General features: G+C 45.3%; 3 protein-coding genes across 4 annotated transcripts; 1 reads left to right on the top strand and 2 right to left on the bottom strand.

The window, feature by feature from the left end:
- The first annotated feature begins 31 nt into the window (after window positions 1–31).
- Window positions 32–9,789, top strand: gfm1 (G elongation factor, mitochondrial 1). The gene is made up of 18 exons (XM_010872199.4): window positions 32–222; window positions 366–518; window positions 631–763; window positions 884–1,088; window positions 1,174–1,290; window positions 1,380–1,530; window positions 1,628–1,782; window positions 1,972–2,056; window positions 2,187–2,324; window positions 3,515–3,616; window positions 3,735–3,791; window positions 4,625–4,762; window positions 4,943–5,025; window positions 7,949–8,111; window positions 8,278–8,422; window positions 8,546–8,706; window positions 8,803–8,856; window positions 9,060–9,789. Exons 1-18 carry the CDS (start codon window positions 148–150, stop codon window positions 9,189–9,191), a joined length of 2,247 nt encoding a protein of 748 aa, XP_010870501.1. The 5' UTR covers window positions 32–147; the 3' UTR covers window positions 9,192–9,789.
- On the bottom strand, window positions 5,251–10,233 carry lxn (latexin). 2 transcript variants are annotated; one of them, XM_010872175.4, is made up of 7 exons: window positions 9,997–10,233; window positions 7,244–7,411; window positions 6,878–6,937; window positions 6,476–6,641; window positions 6,206–6,342; window positions 6,041–6,103; window positions 5,251–5,704 (listed from the first exon to the last, which is right to left on the bottom strand). In XM_010872175.4, exons 1-7 carry the CDS (start codon window positions 10,162–10,164, stop codon window positions 5,588–5,590), a joined length of 879 nt encoding a protein of 292 aa, XP_010870477.2. In that variant the 5' UTR covers window positions 10,165–10,233; the 3' UTR covers window positions 5,251–5,587. The 2 variants fall into 2 exon arrangements, with proteins under 2 accessions (XP_010870477.2, XP_010870488.1); XM_010872186.3 differs by lacking the exon at window positions 9,997–10,233 and adding an exon at window positions 7,615–7,724.
- A 3,598-nt stretch (window positions 10,234–13,831) lies between these two features.
- Window positions 13,832–19,888, bottom strand: LOC105011813 (coatomer subunit delta). Its single transcript, XM_010872160.4, has 10 exons — window positions 19,505–19,888; window positions 18,173–18,436; window positions 17,495–17,674; window positions 17,187–17,392; window positions 16,868–17,029; window positions 16,507–16,672; window positions 16,083–16,230; window positions 15,844–15,952; window positions 15,447–15,651; window positions 13,832–15,308 (listed from the first exon to the last, which is right to left on the bottom strand). The coding sequence occupies exons 1-10, from the start codon at window positions 19,505–19,507 to the stop codon at window positions 15,219–15,221; spliced, it is 1,533 nt and encodes a 510-aa protein (XP_010870462.2). The 5' UTR covers window positions 19,508–19,888; the 3' UTR covers window positions 13,832–15,218.
- Between the last annotated feature and the right edge of the window lie 12 nt (window positions 19,889–19,900).

The following is a 19,900-nucleotide window of genomic DNA, read 5'->3' on the forward strand; positions in this document are numbered from 1 at the left end:
CGCAACTTTGCCTCTTTCGACATGCCGTAGTCCAGGAAGTAATCTTTGACCGGCGTGCGCTGACTGACTTTCATAGGTTGACTGACATCCAGTGGGGTGTTGTGTAAACCGGGTTTAACTCGTGCTGTCAACTGTCACACCTCCAAAATGCGTCTTCTGAAAGCCGGAATGACCTTAGGTCAAACACATTTTAGGAAACCTGGAACCCTAACATTAAAAAAGGTATGAAATAAATTCTCACACAGGTCTTGAGAATGGGACATCGACTGAGATGGAGTATGTTGTCACTGAAACACGATTTCTTCCCCCTACAGTATTGCGTTTGATAGCTAATAGCCTAATAGACAAACGTATCTATTTTCCAGGTGTTGATGAACAGTTGTCGCTCGTGCTCCTCCGGTATCGTTCCCAACGAAAGAATCCGGAACATCGGAATTTCGGCACACATCGACTCCGGGAAGACTACACTCACTGAGCGCGTCCTCTTCTACACGGGCAAGATATCAGAGATTCATGAGGTGAGCTATTCCCTCATCAGAATATATTCGCGTGTGTGTAAGAGGCAGACAGACAAAACGGATTATTTTTTTAACGTGCTGTATGCACCGACGTGGTTTAATCACTTTCCAGGTGAAGGGAAAGGATGGAGTTGGTGCCACGATGGACTCCATGGAGCTGGAGAGGCAGAGAGGCATCACCATCCAGTCAGCTGCCACATACACTATGTATAAGGATCACAACATCAACATCATAGACACACCAGGTATAAAAGGACCAGTGTCAGACCCATGGGTTGAGAGATAGGTGTGGTTGTCCCCAAGACCTTTTGGAACTGTGGATTTATTTTTGCTTTCAACTATAACCCCCCCTCTGTCCCGACCAGGGCATGTGGATTTCACCATCGAGGTGGAGCGGGCCCTGCGTGTCCTGGACGGGGCGATACTGGTGCTGTGCGCGGTGGGGGGCGTCCAGTGCCAGACCCTGACCGTGAGCAGGCAGATGAAACGCTACAACGTGCCCTTCCTCACCTTCATCAACAAGCTGGACCGCATGGGTGCCAACCCCAACCGGGCCCTGCAGGCCTTGAGGTCAACAGACTGACCCGCACTAGTCTGGGTTTCCTTAAGCTCCTGTCTGCTGCCGTTCTAACTCTGCCTTGTGTTCCTTCCTCAGGACCAAGCTCAACCAGAACGCGGCCTTCGTGAACATCCCCATTGGCCTGGAGGGTCACGTGAAGGGGATCATAGACCTCGTGGAGGAATGCAGCATGTACTTTGAGGGCCCATTTGGGTGAGGTGATGTCATTTACCCACATAAAGAACAAAAAGAAGGCTAACTGTAAACCTGACATGGCCTTCTCTCCTCTGGGCTCCCTGCAGACAGAAGATCCGGTTGGATGAGATCCCAGCAGAGTTCCGTGCGGAGGCTGCAGACAGGAGGCAGGAGATGGTGGAGTGTGTGGCTAATGTTGACGAGACCCTGGGAGAGATGTTTCTGGAGGAGAGGATTCCCACTGTGCCACAGCTCAAGGTGTGTGTGTGGTCATATTTCCTGCCGGGGGTGGGGTGGGGGGTTGGGGGCAGTGAACTGCTAACCCCCCTGGCCCATGACCTTTCCCCCCCTACAGGCAGCCATACGCAGGGCCACAGTGCAGCGCCTCTTCACCCCGGTGCTGGTGGGAACGGCCCTGAAGAACAAGGGGGTTCAGCCTCTCCTTAACGCAGTGCTGGACTACCTGCCCAACCCCACGGAGGTCAACAACTACGCCCTCCTCAACGATGAGTATGTATGAACTCTGGACCTCTGCGTAACTGTCACTGTGAGACAGATGTTTTTTAGGTCATTGATATGCCCTGCTCCGGTCAGACTATGGCCTTGGGCTCAGGAAAAACCACTGTAGCTTTACATGTGAACCAGTCTTTCCAGTTCCATGCCTGTTGTCAATAGGAGCATTGTCACCTTGTGTATCAGGGATTCCAGAGACAGCACCAAGATAATGATGGATCCCACCAGAGACACTTCACAGCCCTTCGTAGGTCTGGCCTTTAAGCTGGAGGTGAACTAACAAACACTGTGCGGGCAGTCTGCAACAATTATAAATTTGAACAGTACAAAAAAAAAAAAAAAAAAAAAAATCTTCTTGTCGGACAAATATTGTTTTTCTCTCCCTTCCCTTTCTGCTTTAGGCCGGTCGGTTTGGTCAGCTGACGTACGTGCGGGTCTATCAGGGCTGTCTGAAGAAGAGTGAGTACATCATTAACACACGTACAGGCAAGAAGGTCCGTGTGCAGAGGCTGGTGCGTCTCCATGCCGACCAGATGGAGGTGAGAGTCAGGAAGTGTATGTAAACAGGATGTGAACAGCAACAACGTCTGTGTGTTCTCCCTGTGGTTGTCGGGGAATTTAAAGCATTGTGTTTGGACTTGCGATATGTTACATATTAGGTTTTCAGTTAATTTATACCATGTGGTTTCATGCGATCCAATGTTGTTTTAAATGATTGAAGCATCCTACTTTTCTTTTAATGCCACATGTTAGGCTACTCTGACACCGACACACAGTCTATGGAGATCAATATCAATAGGCAGTCGAAATGAGTGGACACAGATTTGTGGTCTGTTACGAAATTACAGTGCAAAGAGTTTTCAGTTGGACCGACTTAACGAAATTGATTCTTTGGGAAAACTGGGAAAGGCGTTTTAGCTGCTGCCTGTTGTTTGACAAGCCCAAATAGACAAATCAGATGTCATATTTAACGTGTGCTGCCCAATTGCAGCCACTCCCACTGAAGGTCAAATGCATAGACCTGTGTGTGCCTGTGTTACAATCTATATTCCACTGAATATATTTCTGAACTGCAGTAATTATTTGACCAATATTGGATTTTCTTTTACATTGACTCCATTCTGCAGCTATGTACAATATTACTGAATGCACTGTTGTAATAGATGAGCAAACAATCCAATTATTTGCCCAGCCAGAGATCGATAACCTAACATAGGCTTCAGATTTAGTTAAACATTGCATTGGTTATCAGACACAGGCTTTTGGTTGAGTAGCCAGTAAGACCTACTGCTTGAGTGAAGTGCAAACTATTCCACTGATTGAGATGGTAGCATACAGTTCTGGTAAAAGATTAACAAACTAAAAGGATCATAAGCACTCAACTCAACCTAGTAAACGTTTCTTAATCTTCTTGTGACTAAATAGGCCTATTTAAACAAATATTTGTTTAACAAGGCTTGTCAAAACTGTGCTGACATTTAGTCTAACACAAATTGACCATACCAATCAATTGCTTTACAGTCATCATCATTTTGTACATCTATCGCACAACCACTGCCTGTGTTTACTGGGCTAATTCGTTTTTTGGTGGTAGCACAAAAGATCCGTTGGGAATGATGCCCCGACAGCCAGCCCCGTTGACATCCCTTTAAATGCATTTATGTTCTGAAACTGTTTTCATTTGGTGTCATAATAAACTGTCTCTTGGTCTATCTCTCTGTTCGCTCAGGATGTCGAGGAGGTTTATGCAGGGGACATCTGTGCTCTGTTTGGGATCGACTGTGCCAGCGGAGACACCTTCACCTCCCGAACCAGCGCTAACCTCTCCATGGCAAGTCTTTATGACCTGCAGAGCACCAATTCACTGCAGAGCACAATATGAATTTGAAGTCGCAACCTGTCATCATGTAATGACTTGGGGCTTAAATCCGTATGTGTTTCTACCACAGGAGTCCATCCATATACCAGAGGCAGTCATATCAATGTCTATGAAGCCCTCCAACAAGGTATGTATGCTACATAGCATGAGGAGCGTAATGGAAAATATAGGTCAGCCTTGGAGAAGTGTGTCAGGGAATCTTCTGTAAACTGCATATATAATCGCACGCTTTATGAATATATCAATATGCATGCATAATCACACGCTTCATGAAAATATATTAATGTGCAATCCAGACACACAGACAATGAGTTCTTGAATGATGTTATCCACACACACACACACACACACATAGACAATGAGTTCCTAGAGAGCACATGATTGTCATGAATCCCGTCCCGACACCCATCATGAGTGTATTAGCAGCCGGGCATCTCAGCAGGACGGCATCCTGTGTCCAGACATTTATCACCCTGAAATGTCGGACCTTTTGGGTTCACTGGAAGTGTGACCTGAATATGAACAATGAGGTTGTCATGAGTTACTGCTCTGAACTAAGGACACTCAGGAAGAGACAGGGGGACAAGAGGTAAACCCCGCTTTAGGGGACTTCCAAAAAGGATGGTCAGATGGCGTGATGTGTGAAAGTTTTGTGCAAAAAGCCAGGGTCCGGGCTTAGAACTTGGGGGTGTATCTGCAGAAGGACCTGGCTTTGATGTCTGTCATTGTTTTAGGATTTTCATTAAAGTCTATTTGATTCACAAGTTCCTGATTGAAGTGCATTTGTTTTAGTCAGAGTGGACTTGATTTTCCATGACAAGTGTTAGAAACTTCAGGAAGGTTTTCTGTAAATTCCACAGTCTAGTTTTATCCTTGGCCTGGAGTATATGAGCATGTACGCCAGGCATTTCTGTGATTATCTCCTTACCTCACTCGTCCTCTTTCCCTCTTGTGGATTAGAATGACATGGATAAATTCTCTAAAGGCATCAACCGCTTCACTAGAGAAGACCCCACCTTCAGAGTCCACTATGACACGGAGAGTAAGGAGACCATCATCTCTGGGATGGGAGAGCTGCACCTGGAGATCTACTCACAGGTACTGGCCTGACAGTGATCTGGAGACCTGAACATCCGCCAGTCTGCAGTGGTTTGGGTTTATCGTGTCCTACCGTGTCTCGAAGGACAATGGCATTAATTAGGGTTCCAGGTCTCCAGAGTATTTGATGGCGTTTCAGTGCAGCACATGAAGGTGAGCTTGCTGTCTCTCTGTCTGTAGAGGATGGAGAGGGAGTACAACTGCCCCTGTGTGATGGGCAAACCCAAGGTAGCCTTCAGGGAGACCGTGTCCAGCCCTGTATCGTAAGTACAGCATTGACTAACACACAGACACGCTTACGTTGGACAGGAATGGAAAGAACAATTGCAACACTTAGCCACAATTGTTACCCGTAACTTAACCCCTAAAGAGGAAACGGCCTGTTTCCTTGTGGGGACCAAATTATCAGGTTCTACCATCTTCATAGTAAAGATGTATGTTTATAGTGAAACCGGGATCTCACACAAGCGTGCATTTGATAACAGAAATCAGTTTATCCTTTCATGACTTTAATCAATAGAGTAGATTTACCAAACAACATTGACAGAAACAAACATTCTTCTCGAGTGTTATAAACAGTTAATGTACTGAAGTCACAAGGCTGCAGTAACACCATCGACATATGCTCTGACGACACCTTTCAAGCAACAGTGGTGAAGGCAAACCTAATAATGACTTAACCTTAAACAATGGTGATTTAGTAAAGGTCGTGTTAATGGTTTCACCATTCAAAGTCCTAAAAAAGAGAAGTCATAATCATTACGCAGAACTTGGTTAGGGCGGTGAAGGATGCTGGCGTGCCGATTGTGCCATTTGATGAGTGAGTCAGTTGATGCTGTCAGGAGGATCTTCACAGTTGCACTTTGGCTGCAGGTCTGTCTGCAGGACTTTAACTCCCTCTGCTGGGGACCAGGTGATCAGCATCTTCCAGTGGATGATCTCCTGCACACACACACACATTACTTAACTGTTTGGGGGAAATAATTACTTGGAGTATCTAAACTTAACCTAGCCCTAATGCCTAACCCTATCCATAATTGGAAGTTTCAACTTAAACCTACCCCCTAATTCATGTGCCTTTTTTCCATTGGGACCATGCAGAATTTGTACATTAGGTCACCTGTTCTGTTTTACTATTGTTGTGAGGATCTTTATCCACGCAAGTATACAGTAGTAAATTCTTTATACACACTCACACACACACAGGAACACACACGTCCCTTCATGAAAATAAACACGACATCTGAATTAAGACAGATGGTAGTAGGATTTAGTTACCTGGGAAACCATTTCATGCAGCAGGACATGGTACTGGAATCTCAGCTGGTCCTTCTCAGTTTCCTGTTGAGGTACAGAGAACCAAGGACCGGCGTGTGAGGAGGAGCGACAGAAAGTGTGTGTGTGTATCTCCATGGTTACAGAAGGTCTCACTTGGCGGCTCACCAGCTGCGTGAAGTTGGCCACCTGGGCCATGTTGTAGAGGGTGCTCTGATTGGACTGCTCCAGCATGATGAAACTGGAGGCCACGCCCCCCAGGTGCCAGAAGGGTTTCATGGTTGGCTCCATGTGACCGTAGCTGTCTGGTGAAGGGAACACGCATCCGTCGCGGTCAGAACGCACAGACGGGGTCGAGCCACATACGGAGCACAAAGAGGTCGTCCTTTGTGTGTGGGGACATGACATTGTGCTGTGGGCTCGTGTGTCCCTTCCTACCTGGAATGCGGTCTCCCGACACCAGGTTATGGCTGTCTCGGTGTTGCTGGTAGAAGGCTTCTTCCTGAGCCCTGGTGTTGTTTGGAAGCAGCCAATCACACGAGGCTTGAACCTGGGGAGTGCCCGCCCCGGGAAAGAGCAGCTCTGCAGAGCACGGCCCCGAAACCTGAGGGGTTAATGTGACGAAGGGACGGTTAAAGATGGGGGGAGGATAGCCGGTGAAAATAATGGCCTTGTGTTTGAAGAAAAGCACACGCAGGAGAGGGCAGAGAGCGAGGAGGAGCCGGCACAGCCTCTGCCACCGTGGCGGTGTTGCCAAGGCCACAGAAGTGTGGTGCCACAGGAGAAACAGCTGTTGTCTGGGCGGCAGTGGGTCACAGATACTGTCAGGCAGGGTCTTACGTTGCTGATCATTTCCTGGATTGTGAGTTCCAGCTGATACTTCCTACCCTCTGTCACATCCTAAAACGGCCAGAGAGAGAGCAGACGCACATAAGCAAACAGCAGCATTTGTTCTCCATAAAGTCAGCAGCACCGTTCACGCCCTGACGACTGCCTGACAACAGAATTATTCCATAGCTTTAACATTGGCTAAAAGCACATTGTCAGAAGGCTTCTTGCCCCACCCGTTTTCTCATAGTGGTGACTTTTTACCCACTATGTCGTCTCATAGCCACGCCTTTATCACAAGCCCTGCCGTGTAATATTGACTGCTCTCCACACCCACTTTTCGCACTCCAAAAAGCATGGTGACCTTTCCCCTCTTACCTCTGAACTGGCGTTGTGTACATTGCCGAGAAACATCCATCTGTAGGGCGAGCCGTAGCGGGTGTTCAGGTAGTGCTGGACCACCGCCGCGGCCCGGCGGGCTGGGTAGTAGTTAGGGTTCAGCTCACCGGTTTCCATGATGTCCGCTGTCTCCACCACCTCGCCTTCCTGGGACAATGAGAGGGACAAGGAGCAGGGTGAGGGCAGGTTAGTCTTCTCTGGTGGGACTTTGACCACTTTGTGTTTGTGGCAGGGTAGGGACTGTTCATGCCCTGCCCTTGTTCTAGGAGAGTAAATCAGAGGAAGGGACAGGAGAGGAAAAGATCAGCAGTAAGGGAAGACCTGTTAAGACAGGTAGATGGTGCTCTTGCCTGTGCCTGGAAAAGCGGTGGCTTTCTGTCTTAAGGAAACCTGCTGCTGCCAGACTGTTTGAAGAAAGACACGCAAGAGGAGAAATAACAGCCTGTTTCCTACTTCCTTTCAAACCAGGAATTCAGTTTGGACCGCCCCTCTTTAAAGAGACAGGCAACACATTTTCCTTTTGTTAATGTGATGTAAGAGCATGGAAAATGTACATGCTATGTTAAAGTGATGACAGATTGTTTTCAGATTGTGAATGTATTATAATAGCAATGATAGCCATTTAATAGCAATTCTTTTAAGAAATTCTTCAAATGATTTACTAATTTTGCATATGTGTGGCAGGTTTGACTTCACTCATAAGAAGCAGTCTGGTGGTTCTGGGCAATACGGTAAAGTAGTGGGGGTTCTGGAACCTCTGGAGACCGAGGAATACACCAAAGTGGAGTTTGAAGACCGGACCATCGGAACCAACATTCCTAAACAGTTTGTGCCGGCTGTGGAAAAGGTATGCATGCTTCCCTGCTGTCTGACAATGACAGCTCCCTGAGGAAATTAAACTACCGTAGTTTGATAAAAGTCCTATCGCTAAAGATAGAAATGCTGTGTAAACCATTTACCTCATACCATGTCCATGTCCCCCCCCCCCCCCCCCCCCCCCCCCCCCCCCGCAGGGATTCAGAGAGGCCTGTGAGAACGGGCCTCTCACTGGACACAAGATCTCCGGCATCAGGTTTGTGTTGGAAGATGGAGCGAATCACATGGTGGACTCTAATGAGATTTCCTTCATCCGTGCGGGAGAGGGCGCCCTGAAACAAGGTGGGTGTCACCCCTGTGGTTCTCACACCTTCTGCATACGTTGTCCGTACCTCTCTGCTTTTTGACAGACATATGGTATGTCTCCCCCCCCCCCTTGTTCCGTCCTTGTCGCTCGCCTGGCAGCCATGGAAAAAGCCAACGTGGCTGTCCTGGAGCCGATCATGTCAGTGGAAATCGTGGCGCCCACTGAATTCCAAGGGACGGTCATCGCCGGTGTCAACCGTCGCCACGGTGTCATCAGCGGTCAGGACGGGGCAGATGGCTACTTCACCTTGTACGCTGACGTAAGTGCAGCTCTGACCTATGAGCTCTGCAAAGACCGGATTGGCTGAATCCAATCACTGTGTGTTTGATGGCCAATCCCTGCTGCCTCTCCACAGGTTCCCCTGAATGACATGTTTGGCTACGCCACAGAGCTCCGGTCCTGTACGGAGGTAAGGCCCTGGCCAGTGATGCTGCTGTGGAATGTCATGTCATCGGTCTGTAAGGAATGTCCTGGATATCAAGTCAGGAATTGTTGATGATGATGATGATGACGATTAGTTTGTGTTTTCAAATTTGACCCGGCATATTTTCAGTTGTTTAAGACCGGAAGTGGTGTGAACCTTTCTAAAGACTGTGTGTGCGTTGTGTCCAGGGGAAAGGAGAGTATACCATGGAGTACAGCAGGTACCAGCCCTGTCTGCCGGGAACCCAGGAGGAGCTCGTCAACAAATACCTGGAGTCAACAGGCCAGCTGCCTGCCAAGAAGGGGAAGTGGAAGAACTGACCGTGGACAACACAACAAACACACACACACGTACACAAACTCATGCACACACACAACACAAAAACCCTGTAAACGTAGCAGAGCTAAAACCATATGGTAAGCCAAGTCCACAGAGGTAACTTTGGGTGGCTCAACTCGTAGTAAATGTTACCAATGAGGACGTTTCCGTCTTGGCCTCCTAGTGTGGGGCAGTAAGACTGTGGGGGAAGAGGTACTCGCTAAGCAGCGGTGGTATGTCCTTATCATACAGAATGGAATGCTTGACAAACACACGCAAACATACACAGGTCTCATTCAACTGCAAACATCTTGGGTTCTGCCTCACCAATGTGGATATTTTATATAAGAACAACATTCACCGGTGAGTGGTGTTTTCGCTCGGTTTTCTCGTACACTATTGTCAAAAAGTGTGTATTTATTAATGAATATCTTGCAAACAGCCTTGTCACACAGCCAAGCAGTTCTTATTCAAATTTGAGGCAAGCGCAAAATTTGCACTTCAACATGTGTATTAGCTGGTTCTGTACTGTGTACAGCATATGTCTGTAATGATTAAATGTCATTTATCTAATTAAACCATTTCAGATGGATTTCTTTCCTTCATTGACTTAGCACATGGTTATGTGGTTGAATTGTTAGAGTTCCTGTCTGAATTTTATTTGATTGGATCTAATCAAGAAAGGCAATTACGAAGTTTGGAAAGTTTAATTGTGTAATTTGCACAAGAGACCAGAAATCATTCGCCATATTACGTATGTGCCTCCCCCCCAGAGAAGATGATTCAAGGGGGCCGTAGCTTACTTACCCTGGCTGTGGTCTGCGTGTCCCCGCCTGGAGAAACAGCGTTTTGGTGTTGGCCAGATCCCAACACTGGCACTGACCCAGTTCTGGGCATCACAGTTCCCACAGGGTTCCCATGGACCACGGTCAGAGCAACCGGAACGATAAGCAATGTCCAGCACATAGGACACATGCTGAGATTGAAGAACAGAACACGTTTTCCAGGAAAGAGTGTGACAGGAGTCCTCTTGGAGAATGCAAGCTGTGAGGGAATGAGTGTCCTGTTGAGGGTTACACAACAGGAAGGATATGGAGGGAGGCCCCTGTTCAGATCAGCTGCTGCGTCAGTCCTTTATCCAAACAAACTGCCCTACTGCAGTTCTGGGCCTCAGATGTACATGCATACCTTGGTTTCTCAGTTAAGCTGGACTAAGAACGGTGTTCTTTCTGAACCACATTAGTAGTCTGATAATAATCAAATAACCAATGGGTTTAAATACACTGCTCCAAAAAATGAAGGGAACACTTGAATGACATGTCGGGTTTCAATGAATAAAATGTACTAAAGATCTAAATCTTTACTGTACATTGTGTAATTAGTTGAGAACGAAACGTTCTTGCGATGGCATGTATGGATGTGCCATCCTGGAGGAGCTGGACTTCCTGTGCAACCTGAATGGGCTGCAGGTACCGCCTCATGCTACCAGTAGTGACAAAGACGCTAGCAAAATGTAAAACTAGAGAAGAATCAGGAAAGATAAGGAGAGAGCAATTTTCTGGGGCCACCACCTGCAAAAAACATTCTCTTTTTTGGGGTTGTCTTGCTGTTGTCTCTCCAGTGTATCTGTTTTCACTTTCTTTTGCACCAAAACTGGTGACATTGAGTCACAATTGCTTATGCTTCCTAACTGGACAGACTGATATCCCTGAGGTTTAATTGACTTGGTGTTATACTTGGTGTGATGATTGCGTGTTCCCATTATTTTTTTGAGCAGGGTAGTAACTATTCAGTTAGACCTCTTGACACCTACTGACAAGGCTTATATTTCAGAGTAATTAACAATGCTTTGCATATTGTTTTTGCTTTCCAATGATTTACAGTTTTCTTTGTAATGAATTACTTATATCTGTTGACAACCTTCGTAACTGTCAGAATCAAATGTTTGACGCCATATGGGGCCAGGGACACACTGATAGTCTATCTCTGTTTCTGGGATTACTGATGTGTAGCTCCCTTGTCATTTGCCCAGCACCAGTAACCAGGGCCACAGACCTTGTTGACAACAGGTGTGGATAGGGTTTATAGAATATAGCCCTTCTCCAAGAAGGACAATTTGACATTTTCTGTGCTATTTCCGGGCGCTTTCTCTCTTCCAACTCGGGAGCACCTATTGAATACAAATAGGTTACTTAGGTCAAAAGATCCTCATACCACTCGTCAACAGAAACGTCAGCATGAACAGGTGCTATCCCATCCTAATTTCTCCATCCTGAACATCTGTTATAGAGCAAAGGTATTAAGCTCTCACCTCACAAGGTCCGGAGCCTGCTGATTTTCTCTCCTACCTCATCATTTTCTGTACCCGCCTGGGGTCCCAGGTCAAAATCAGCCTGATTAGAGGGTTGCAATAAAACATTTAATTGGACCTGGCTTTTAGTTCCAGATGTGAGTTTGAGGGGTATATGGCAGGGCTATTTACCCTACAAGGGACGGAGTGGGATGGTTAATTTTCTACTTCATCAGTAATCACAGTTTTAAATAAGTTCCTGATTAGGGGGTTGCAATGAAAAATGCAGTGGAACTGGCTTCTAAAATTCAATATATTTTTAATACCCCTGGTCTATGGTATCTACAGTGGTGCTACAGTTTTCCTAGACTAGTTAACGTTGTCTCATGAAACTACCACTATCTTCCTTGATAGTGGATACTGAGATATAGAAATGATATACACAAGATAATTTCACATGGGAAGAAGATAAAAGGCTTTGTTGCCCAAAACCACAACTACAGTATCTCACTAAAGTGAGTACACCCCTCCCATTTCTGGAAATATTTGATTATATCTTTTCATATGACAACACTTAAGAAATGACACTTTGCTACAAGGTAAAGTAATGAGTGTACAGCTTGTATAACAGTGTAAATTTGTTGTCCCCTCAAAATAACACAACACACACTCATTCATGTCTAAACCACTGGCAACAAAAGTGAGTACAAAATGTACAAATTGGGCCCCAAGTGTCAATATTTAGTGTGGCCACCATCATTTTCCAGCACTGCCTTAACCCTCTTGGGAACGGAGTTCACCAGAGCTTCACAGGTTGCCACTGGAGTGCTCTTCCACTCCTCCATCACAACATCACGGAGCTGGTGGATGTTAAAGACCTAGCGCTCATCCACCTTCCGTTTGAGGATGCCCCACAGATGCTCAATAGGGTTTAGATCTGGAGACATGCTTGGCCAGTACATTAACCTTTACCCTCAGCTTCTTTAGCAAGGCAGTGGTTGTCTTGGAGGTGTGTTTGGGGTCATTATCATGTTGGAATACTGCCCTGCGACCCAGTCTCTGAAGAGAGGGGATCATGCTATACTTCAGTATGTCACAGAACATGTTGGCATTCACGGTTCCCTCAATGAACTGTAGCTCCCCAGTGCCAGCAGCACTCATGCAGCCCTAGACCATGACACTCCCACCACCATGCTTGACTGTTGGCAAGACACTTGTCTTTGTACTCCTCACCTGGTTGCCGCCACACCCGCTCGACACCATCTGAACCAAATAAGGGTAGGCTGGCCGAATTTGGACATTTTCACTTAAAGGGTGTATTCACTTTTGTTGCCAGCGGTTTAGACGTTAATGGCTGTGTGTTGAGTTATTTTGAGGGGACAGCAAATATACACTGTTATACAAGCTGTACACTCACTACTTTACATTGTAGCAAAGTGTCATTTCTTCAGTGTTGTCACATGAAAAGATATAATCAAATATTTACAAAAATGTGAGATACTGTTTACACTTTTGTGAGATACTGTATAATTTAAATGGCAGTTCTTCTTTGAATATAAAACAATTTAATTTCCTGATTCTGTTAGTACAGGTGAGGGCAACGGAATCTCGGGGGTAAATCATTGGATGATGTACGAGGAATTTACATTTTAAAGGAAATGTGTGTAAAGGAGGTATACACAGGATATTGAAAGCAAACTTCCACAGTTGTGGAATAAATATTACATTATTCTATCCTTCGGCCTTACACTTCATTTTAATCGATACACCATACAGTAACCAAGGTAGTCCGTTTTCTTTCTGGATCAGAGGCTTGAGGTGGGAGGTGGCAACAGATTTGCCAGGATTGGTTGACAGTATAGAACTCAATAATTCTATTTTGTGCTAGAAAAACCAATCAACCGGATCGAACCCATTTTTTCCCACAAACGGTAAAAACAATTGCCCCATTAGGCTGTAAACTGGCCCATCTGGCAACACTGCGAGGCACATTGGAGCAGCTGAATTTAACAAAAATGTTTCTGCATTCTTATTCAATTGAATCCTGCAGTTTTACAAACATTTCAAAATTTGACTGATTAAACATTTTGCTGTTTATATTCATATTTCCAACATTTCTAAACATTATGAGGCTGAAAGATTTACCAACAGCACCAAATTAAATGTTTCCATCATATGAAACTAAAGGCACTGACATGACAGAATGTAAACAAGTTTATATATAGGAATGCAAGGCTTATAATCAATAACAGTAAAAAGTATTTTTCAAGCACCACGCTCAAGAGGACAATTAAAAGCAAAGGAAAAAAAAACACAGCATCATTATGCACTAAAAAATATACAAAGACCAGAAACTTAATAAAACACTTTAATGATTTTTTCCCCCCTCGTTTTATATTAGAACATTATGATTCTACCATAGTTAAAATGTTCCATCTTATCTTCAAAACCCATTATCCAATCAATTGCATTGAAATTCCGGAAATAAAAACAAAAATACAAAACAACAGAACCGTTTGCTTATGTTGGCAGTTAATTACTGCCTGGAATTCTCAGACAGAGGCGGTGTTACAGTCAGCAGTCATCCTCCCAACAGGACCTTCGTATTCCTTTTCTGTTAGTTTGATGACTGAAAAACACTGAACTGATATACTGGACTACAGTACACTGAACCGATCTGTCTTTTCAACTGTTTGTAAATAGCATTCTGCTGAGCATTGAAATGAGAACGTGAATTACACCTTCCATCACATTTGTTTTGTTAACTGGGAGTTCTTCTCAAGCAGTCTTTCTCTGGGTTTCCATATATTCATATTGAAAAGAGGTGAACAGATCAGATTGAGATATTGAGCAGAATATTGTAAAAGGAGAGTGATAAAAACATTTAAACATTTTGTAGGCTATAAATGTGTACATTTAAATATTAATTGCCACACATTACTGCTGATTAAAGCCATTTACATAGCTGATGTTTACTGTGGTTCTGTGTAATACAAAAGCAAAATGTTAAAAGCAGTAAGAGAACAGACCAATGCCAACTGCTCACTTACTTACTGTTTTCAATACAGCATTGTCTCCAAATCACAAGCAACACACAAAGCCACATACTGACAATCAACCTAAGTAAATAACTCCCTTTTTGTGGGCAAACAAGCAGGCTTAAAATGTATTTCTGGTGAACTGGCAGTTCTGATTTATTTGGTTTGAAATATCACTTGACCGGTCCTCTTCATTCAAAATATGGTCAAATTTGTACTGCTCAATGTAAAGCCTCAAGATGCACAATTACTTGATTTTATCTAATCCAACCACCTGGGAACTGACCAGGTCCTCAGACCGCAGAGACATGTTAACTAGGAACAAAACAGAACAAATAAGACTGTCTGTTTTGAAACCATTCCTGTCCTAATCAATGAGTCCCAGAAAGTTGTTTTGTCACTCTTAGCAGCCCCACTTCACCAAGAGCACCTCCGCCCACATCCTCTGTTGCCCTCTCAGTTACCGTTTTGACTTCCTGCCTCTCTTTGGTGGATGTTTCCCTGCCCAGTGAATTTAACTCTTCATAAATAGATATATTTTCCTCATAAAAACATATAAATACACCAATACCGCACTCTGCCTCAAGAGTGGCTGTTGAAGAGTCCTGTTGATGTGTAGTCTCTGAAAAGTTACGCCGGTAGGCAAAGTATTTCTTGTGCCTCCCTTGGATCTTGAACCATTCTGTTTAAAACAATTTGTTTTACAGGATCTCATATTTGTCGACAAGGAATGACGTTTCTACAGAGAATTTTACAGGCACATCTCCTTCGATGTGGGCCACTTTGACAACCTGAGAGGACAGGGGAAGAAGGAAAAACACAATAAATGCATGTGAAACAGGCTGAAATGTCCACAGGAGGCTCTTGCTACATCCCTGACTGTAGGCCGACGTCCAGACGCATCTTTAATATGAAACGGTGAAACTTGCCTGTATGTCACAGTAATTGCGTTTGGACACAAAGGACACGTGGACCGGGAAGAAGTCGTTGGGTTGCCCGGCTACGCTGAACTCCAGGCTGCCACTTTTGTTGTTGGCATCTATGACAGGCAGGCGCCACTCTAGAATGTTCCGTCGGCCATCATGCTTATACTCTCCGTCCACATCTCCTACCGTGGGCGCCCCAACCCCACACCTGCGCCAGAGGATACACACACGCACTGAAATAACGCTGTCTGACTGGACACGCGTAACCTAGCCCCGAATAGGACGGCACAAAAAAAAAAAGAACCATCTCCACGTTACATGCTTCTTAGTCCGAAGCCAGCAGGGTTGTTATACGGTCTCAAGAATGACCTGTTAACAGCTGAAAAGCCCTGGTACTCACGGTGTGGGGATGGCGATGACTACATCATTAAGTTCCAGGCTCTCCTCCTGCAGTTCGTACTCAATGTTCACGTCGCAACCAGTGGCGCTCTCTGAAGGCCAACAGTTAACTAGGTGCAAAATAAGACATTTAAACATTGGCCAATACAGGTTACACTACATAGATCTTAAGAAATGTGACGGTTCATAGATGGATCAGAAGGACACAATGTTGACTCAAGGCAATGGAATGAGACTCACTGGTTAGAGGTATAAGAGCATCATCTGTGGTTTGGAGCCTCCATTTCAGCACTCCTACATCGGTGTTGAGGGGAAAGGACTTCTCTGGGTTCTTCAGACCAATAACAGAGTCCGAAGTGAAGAGCTTCTTATCCACATTGGGGTGAGTCTGAACACCAGGTCAAACGCAACCAATTAAAACACTGTGGGAATAATAACTCCTGCAGATGAATTGAGATTCAATCTTTTAATACACCGGGCCACATTCAGTCCAAGTAAACGGGGATGGGATGGACTTGAAACGAAGGTGGTGTTACATTAACATTTCCGATAAGAAAAAAGTTCTTACGTTTTAAAAAAGGTTTCGCAGCGACATGCCCTAACTGACCACAACCCAGGTGTGGTGATACAGGGCCAGGGGTCAGTCCGGGTCCGGCCCACTCACCTGCAGTTGAACTCCAGTCTTGTTGCTGTTGCTGAGCATCAGGCGTATTCGGCCAACCTTGTCGTCAGTCACTCTCAAGGTGATAATGCCCAGGACCTCCATGTTCTGTAGACCGCCGTCACGGCCACACGTCAGGCTGATCTTTTCCTCAACTCGCATGTGGACACTAAGGAAGCATACACACGTGCCAGCAAGGTTTTAGGCCTGGATTTTACCCACATAGCCATCCTGCATTCAGACATTCGTGAATTATATGGATGGAGGGAGCATGGACTGGGGTAAGCGAAACGGTGCTGTTCATGTGTAACGGTCATGGGAAGCACTTCGGAGAGTGTCCATCTTAAGATCAGGAAGACCGTACCTCTCCATGTGGGCCGGTGGCGGTAAGACACTGGACGCAAGCGATGGCCTCTTTCCTGCATTAGACATGATGGTTTCTCCCTCCGACTTCAGCTTGTCCACAAAGTTGTCCACCTCTTTCCCCTTGGCACCCAACTTGAGGGCTTTGCTGGGACCGCTCGGCCTGTGGGAAAACACACCTTGGTCAGTGCCAGCCTCTTTAACGGGGGCAGGGAGACATTCTCAGGAAAAGCTCTGGGCCCTATCTGCATATCACTGTGTATTGGAGCACAACTGCATACACAATCAGATTCGAGCCCAACATTCCTGAGTCCCTGTACCTGACTGGGGCGGGAGCCATCTTGGGCTTCTCGGGTTCGATGATGCCGTCTGTGATGAAGGACCCTGAGGACATGCTGCTCATCCCAGAGCTGCCAAAGCCGCCGTAGGCCGGGACCTTTTTCCCAGAGCGCTCGGCGTCTCGCCGGATTTGCTGCAGTTCTTTGGCCTTCCGACGCATCTCTGCCTTGGCCTCTCGCTCCTGAGTCTGTGGGTACGAGCGGTGGAGGGGGATATTGATATATATATAAATAAAAGATAAAACCACTCACTCTCAATGTTTTGGCTGCACTAGCTACAGGCGTCTCACCTCTCTGACTGCCCGGAACACTTTCTCCTCATGAGAATCCATGTCTGTGAAGGTTCTGATCTGGGCCAGGTTGACGTTCTCCCTGTAGCCCAGGGCCACGATCTCATCGAAGGCAAATATCAGGTCAAAACAGTGGTCAGAGATCTCTCCTTCCTCTAGCACACGGCAGTACTCCGGGATCTGAAAAGAGAAAAACACAATTCCGTTGTCAAGGTTCAAATTCTAATTTAAAGCATGCTTTTCTAAATACAGACCAAAAGTTGTGTTTTAATTTAACTGTTATTTAACAAGATTGTTATTTAACTCGATTGAGAACCAATTCTTATTCTCAGTGAAGACCTGGCCAAAACAAAGCAGTGGATTAAATGAAGTGTAGGGCATGGGCTGGCCCAAATCTGGTCCTGGAGGGCTGAAACGCATCTGGTTTTCATAATTACCTTAGAATAATTGAGTGATTCACACACGACTGACAACCCATCATGTGATTGCAATTCACAGACAGGTTCATCTCCACAAACACACACACAAAGAAACAAGAAATGTTCTGGCCCTGCAGGACCAGAGCTGAATATGATTAGCCCATGAGCTGCCCTCAGCCTATCGTGTCTTTGTAAACAAACACTGCCCATTTTTCGCCGTACAATGGATGAACTCAAGATGTACTGGATCACATCATACCACCCGGGAGAAGAGCCGTAGTGTCTCCAGGTCTTCCAGGATGTTGCTGTTCTTGGTGGTAATCAACACCATGTAGAGCTTCTCCAGGGGCTGGTAGACGTAGCGCACACTCTCAGTCTCCACAAACGTGTGCTGCTTGCCCAGGCCCATGAGCTTGGGGAAGGCCGCCAGGAGGCCCTCGACACGTGTGCGCGTCATCTCCACAAACTGCCGCGACACAATTGCTTTGCCTCCTTTGGTGCACACCGCCGCTGCCAAAAGCACCTGGTCGGGAAAGCAGAGTGAATATTCGTTCTAATAAGTGGAATGTCTCCATCAATCGATGCAGACTGATAGCAAAGTTAAGTAAAGTGACAGTAGGTGCCAAGAATGGGAACAATCATGATTTTACTAAAAGGTGACTAATTGTTTCTCCAGGAACTAACTACTGTGCCCCAGAGTACCAGAGCGACAAGGTAAGATCCATTTACGTAACACCTGGCCGCAGATCCCCGCTTTTCCTTTTTTAAGTGTGCAGTAGAACAGTGGTCAGCTGTTAATTAATGTACCAATGTCCTATTTGTTTTAACAGAATCTCATGATTTTGCTGTATGATAGATTGATGGCTTAAATGTGTTGGAAAACAGAATGTATTGTATTATCAGTGGGGATGGATGGAAGAGACAGAAATATTGATCGTATTATCCCATGCTTGTTTTGCTGGTTATGGCTATAATAAAACTAATATTTGAATAAGTGGGCTGAAATTATTTTTTCTTCTATAACATTTTCCTGCAAGCCTGACAGCCCATGGCAGTTTATTGTGGAACCCCAAGGGTACTGGACCCCACTTTGAAAACCCCTGAGCTAACTAACTAGAGTTAAAATGACTTTACCACCCAAACCACACCACAATGACCAGTACAGGCATCCAACGCCAGCGATGGCTAGCCATGTTAATTAAATCAATATGTTTTTCACAACCTGTATGAAAACGTTAGTTACAGTACTGTGGAGTTTAAGTTAAGTATGTACAGTACGTTGTTTAATCATAACTAGTTAGCTAACTAATTAGCAGCCTAACGACGTACTGTACTATACAATAGCTAGCTGAACTGACAGCAAACACAGAACTGGAACACCATTGCTGACACTTGTGATTCAGAATTAACTAGCTAGCGAAATTAGCGAATTCAACCTAGACTACGTACAGTAATGCCGTTGGCTGATTGCCAGGGTTAACATTATGTTGTCTCAAAGAGCTAACTTAGTTATCGATATTAAAGCGAATGTTATGATTAGGCTCTAACGTAAAATAAGGAAAAACCGTGGGTTGTGACTTTCTTTTCTCACCATTTTGGTTTCTTTTTCGGAAAACGATCTTCAATCTCCTATGGTGTTCGGTCAGTCAAGTTCCACTCTAAATCGCTTTGAGAAAGTTAGCTAACTAGCTAGCTAAGCTGCTTGTTAGGGCTTCTCTATGGGTAACGTTAGAACCAATATGGCAGCCGGGCATAGCCACGTCTCCATCTCCAACCGGAAGAGCTGTTAGTTGTCTGGACAAATTACTCAGGTCGCTGGCTTTGAAACTTCAGAACTTTAAAAGTTGCGTGCTTGAGTCATGCTGTTTCAGAAAATAAAGGCAACGCTACGAAGACAAAATAATTCTCTAGAACGGATGGGCAAACGTTTTGACTTGAGAGACATATTGGCATCTTGAAATTCGAGGGCCCCAAATATATTCCTTAT

The sequence above is a fragment of the Esox lucius genome, chromosome 1, assembly GCF_011004845.1.
Source record: "Esox lucius isolate fEsoLuc1 chromosome 1, fEsoLuc1.pri, whole genome shotgun sequence".
Taxonomy (NCBI): domain Eukaryota; kingdom Metazoa; phylum Chordata; class Actinopteri; order Esociformes; family Esocidae; genus Esox; species Esox lucius.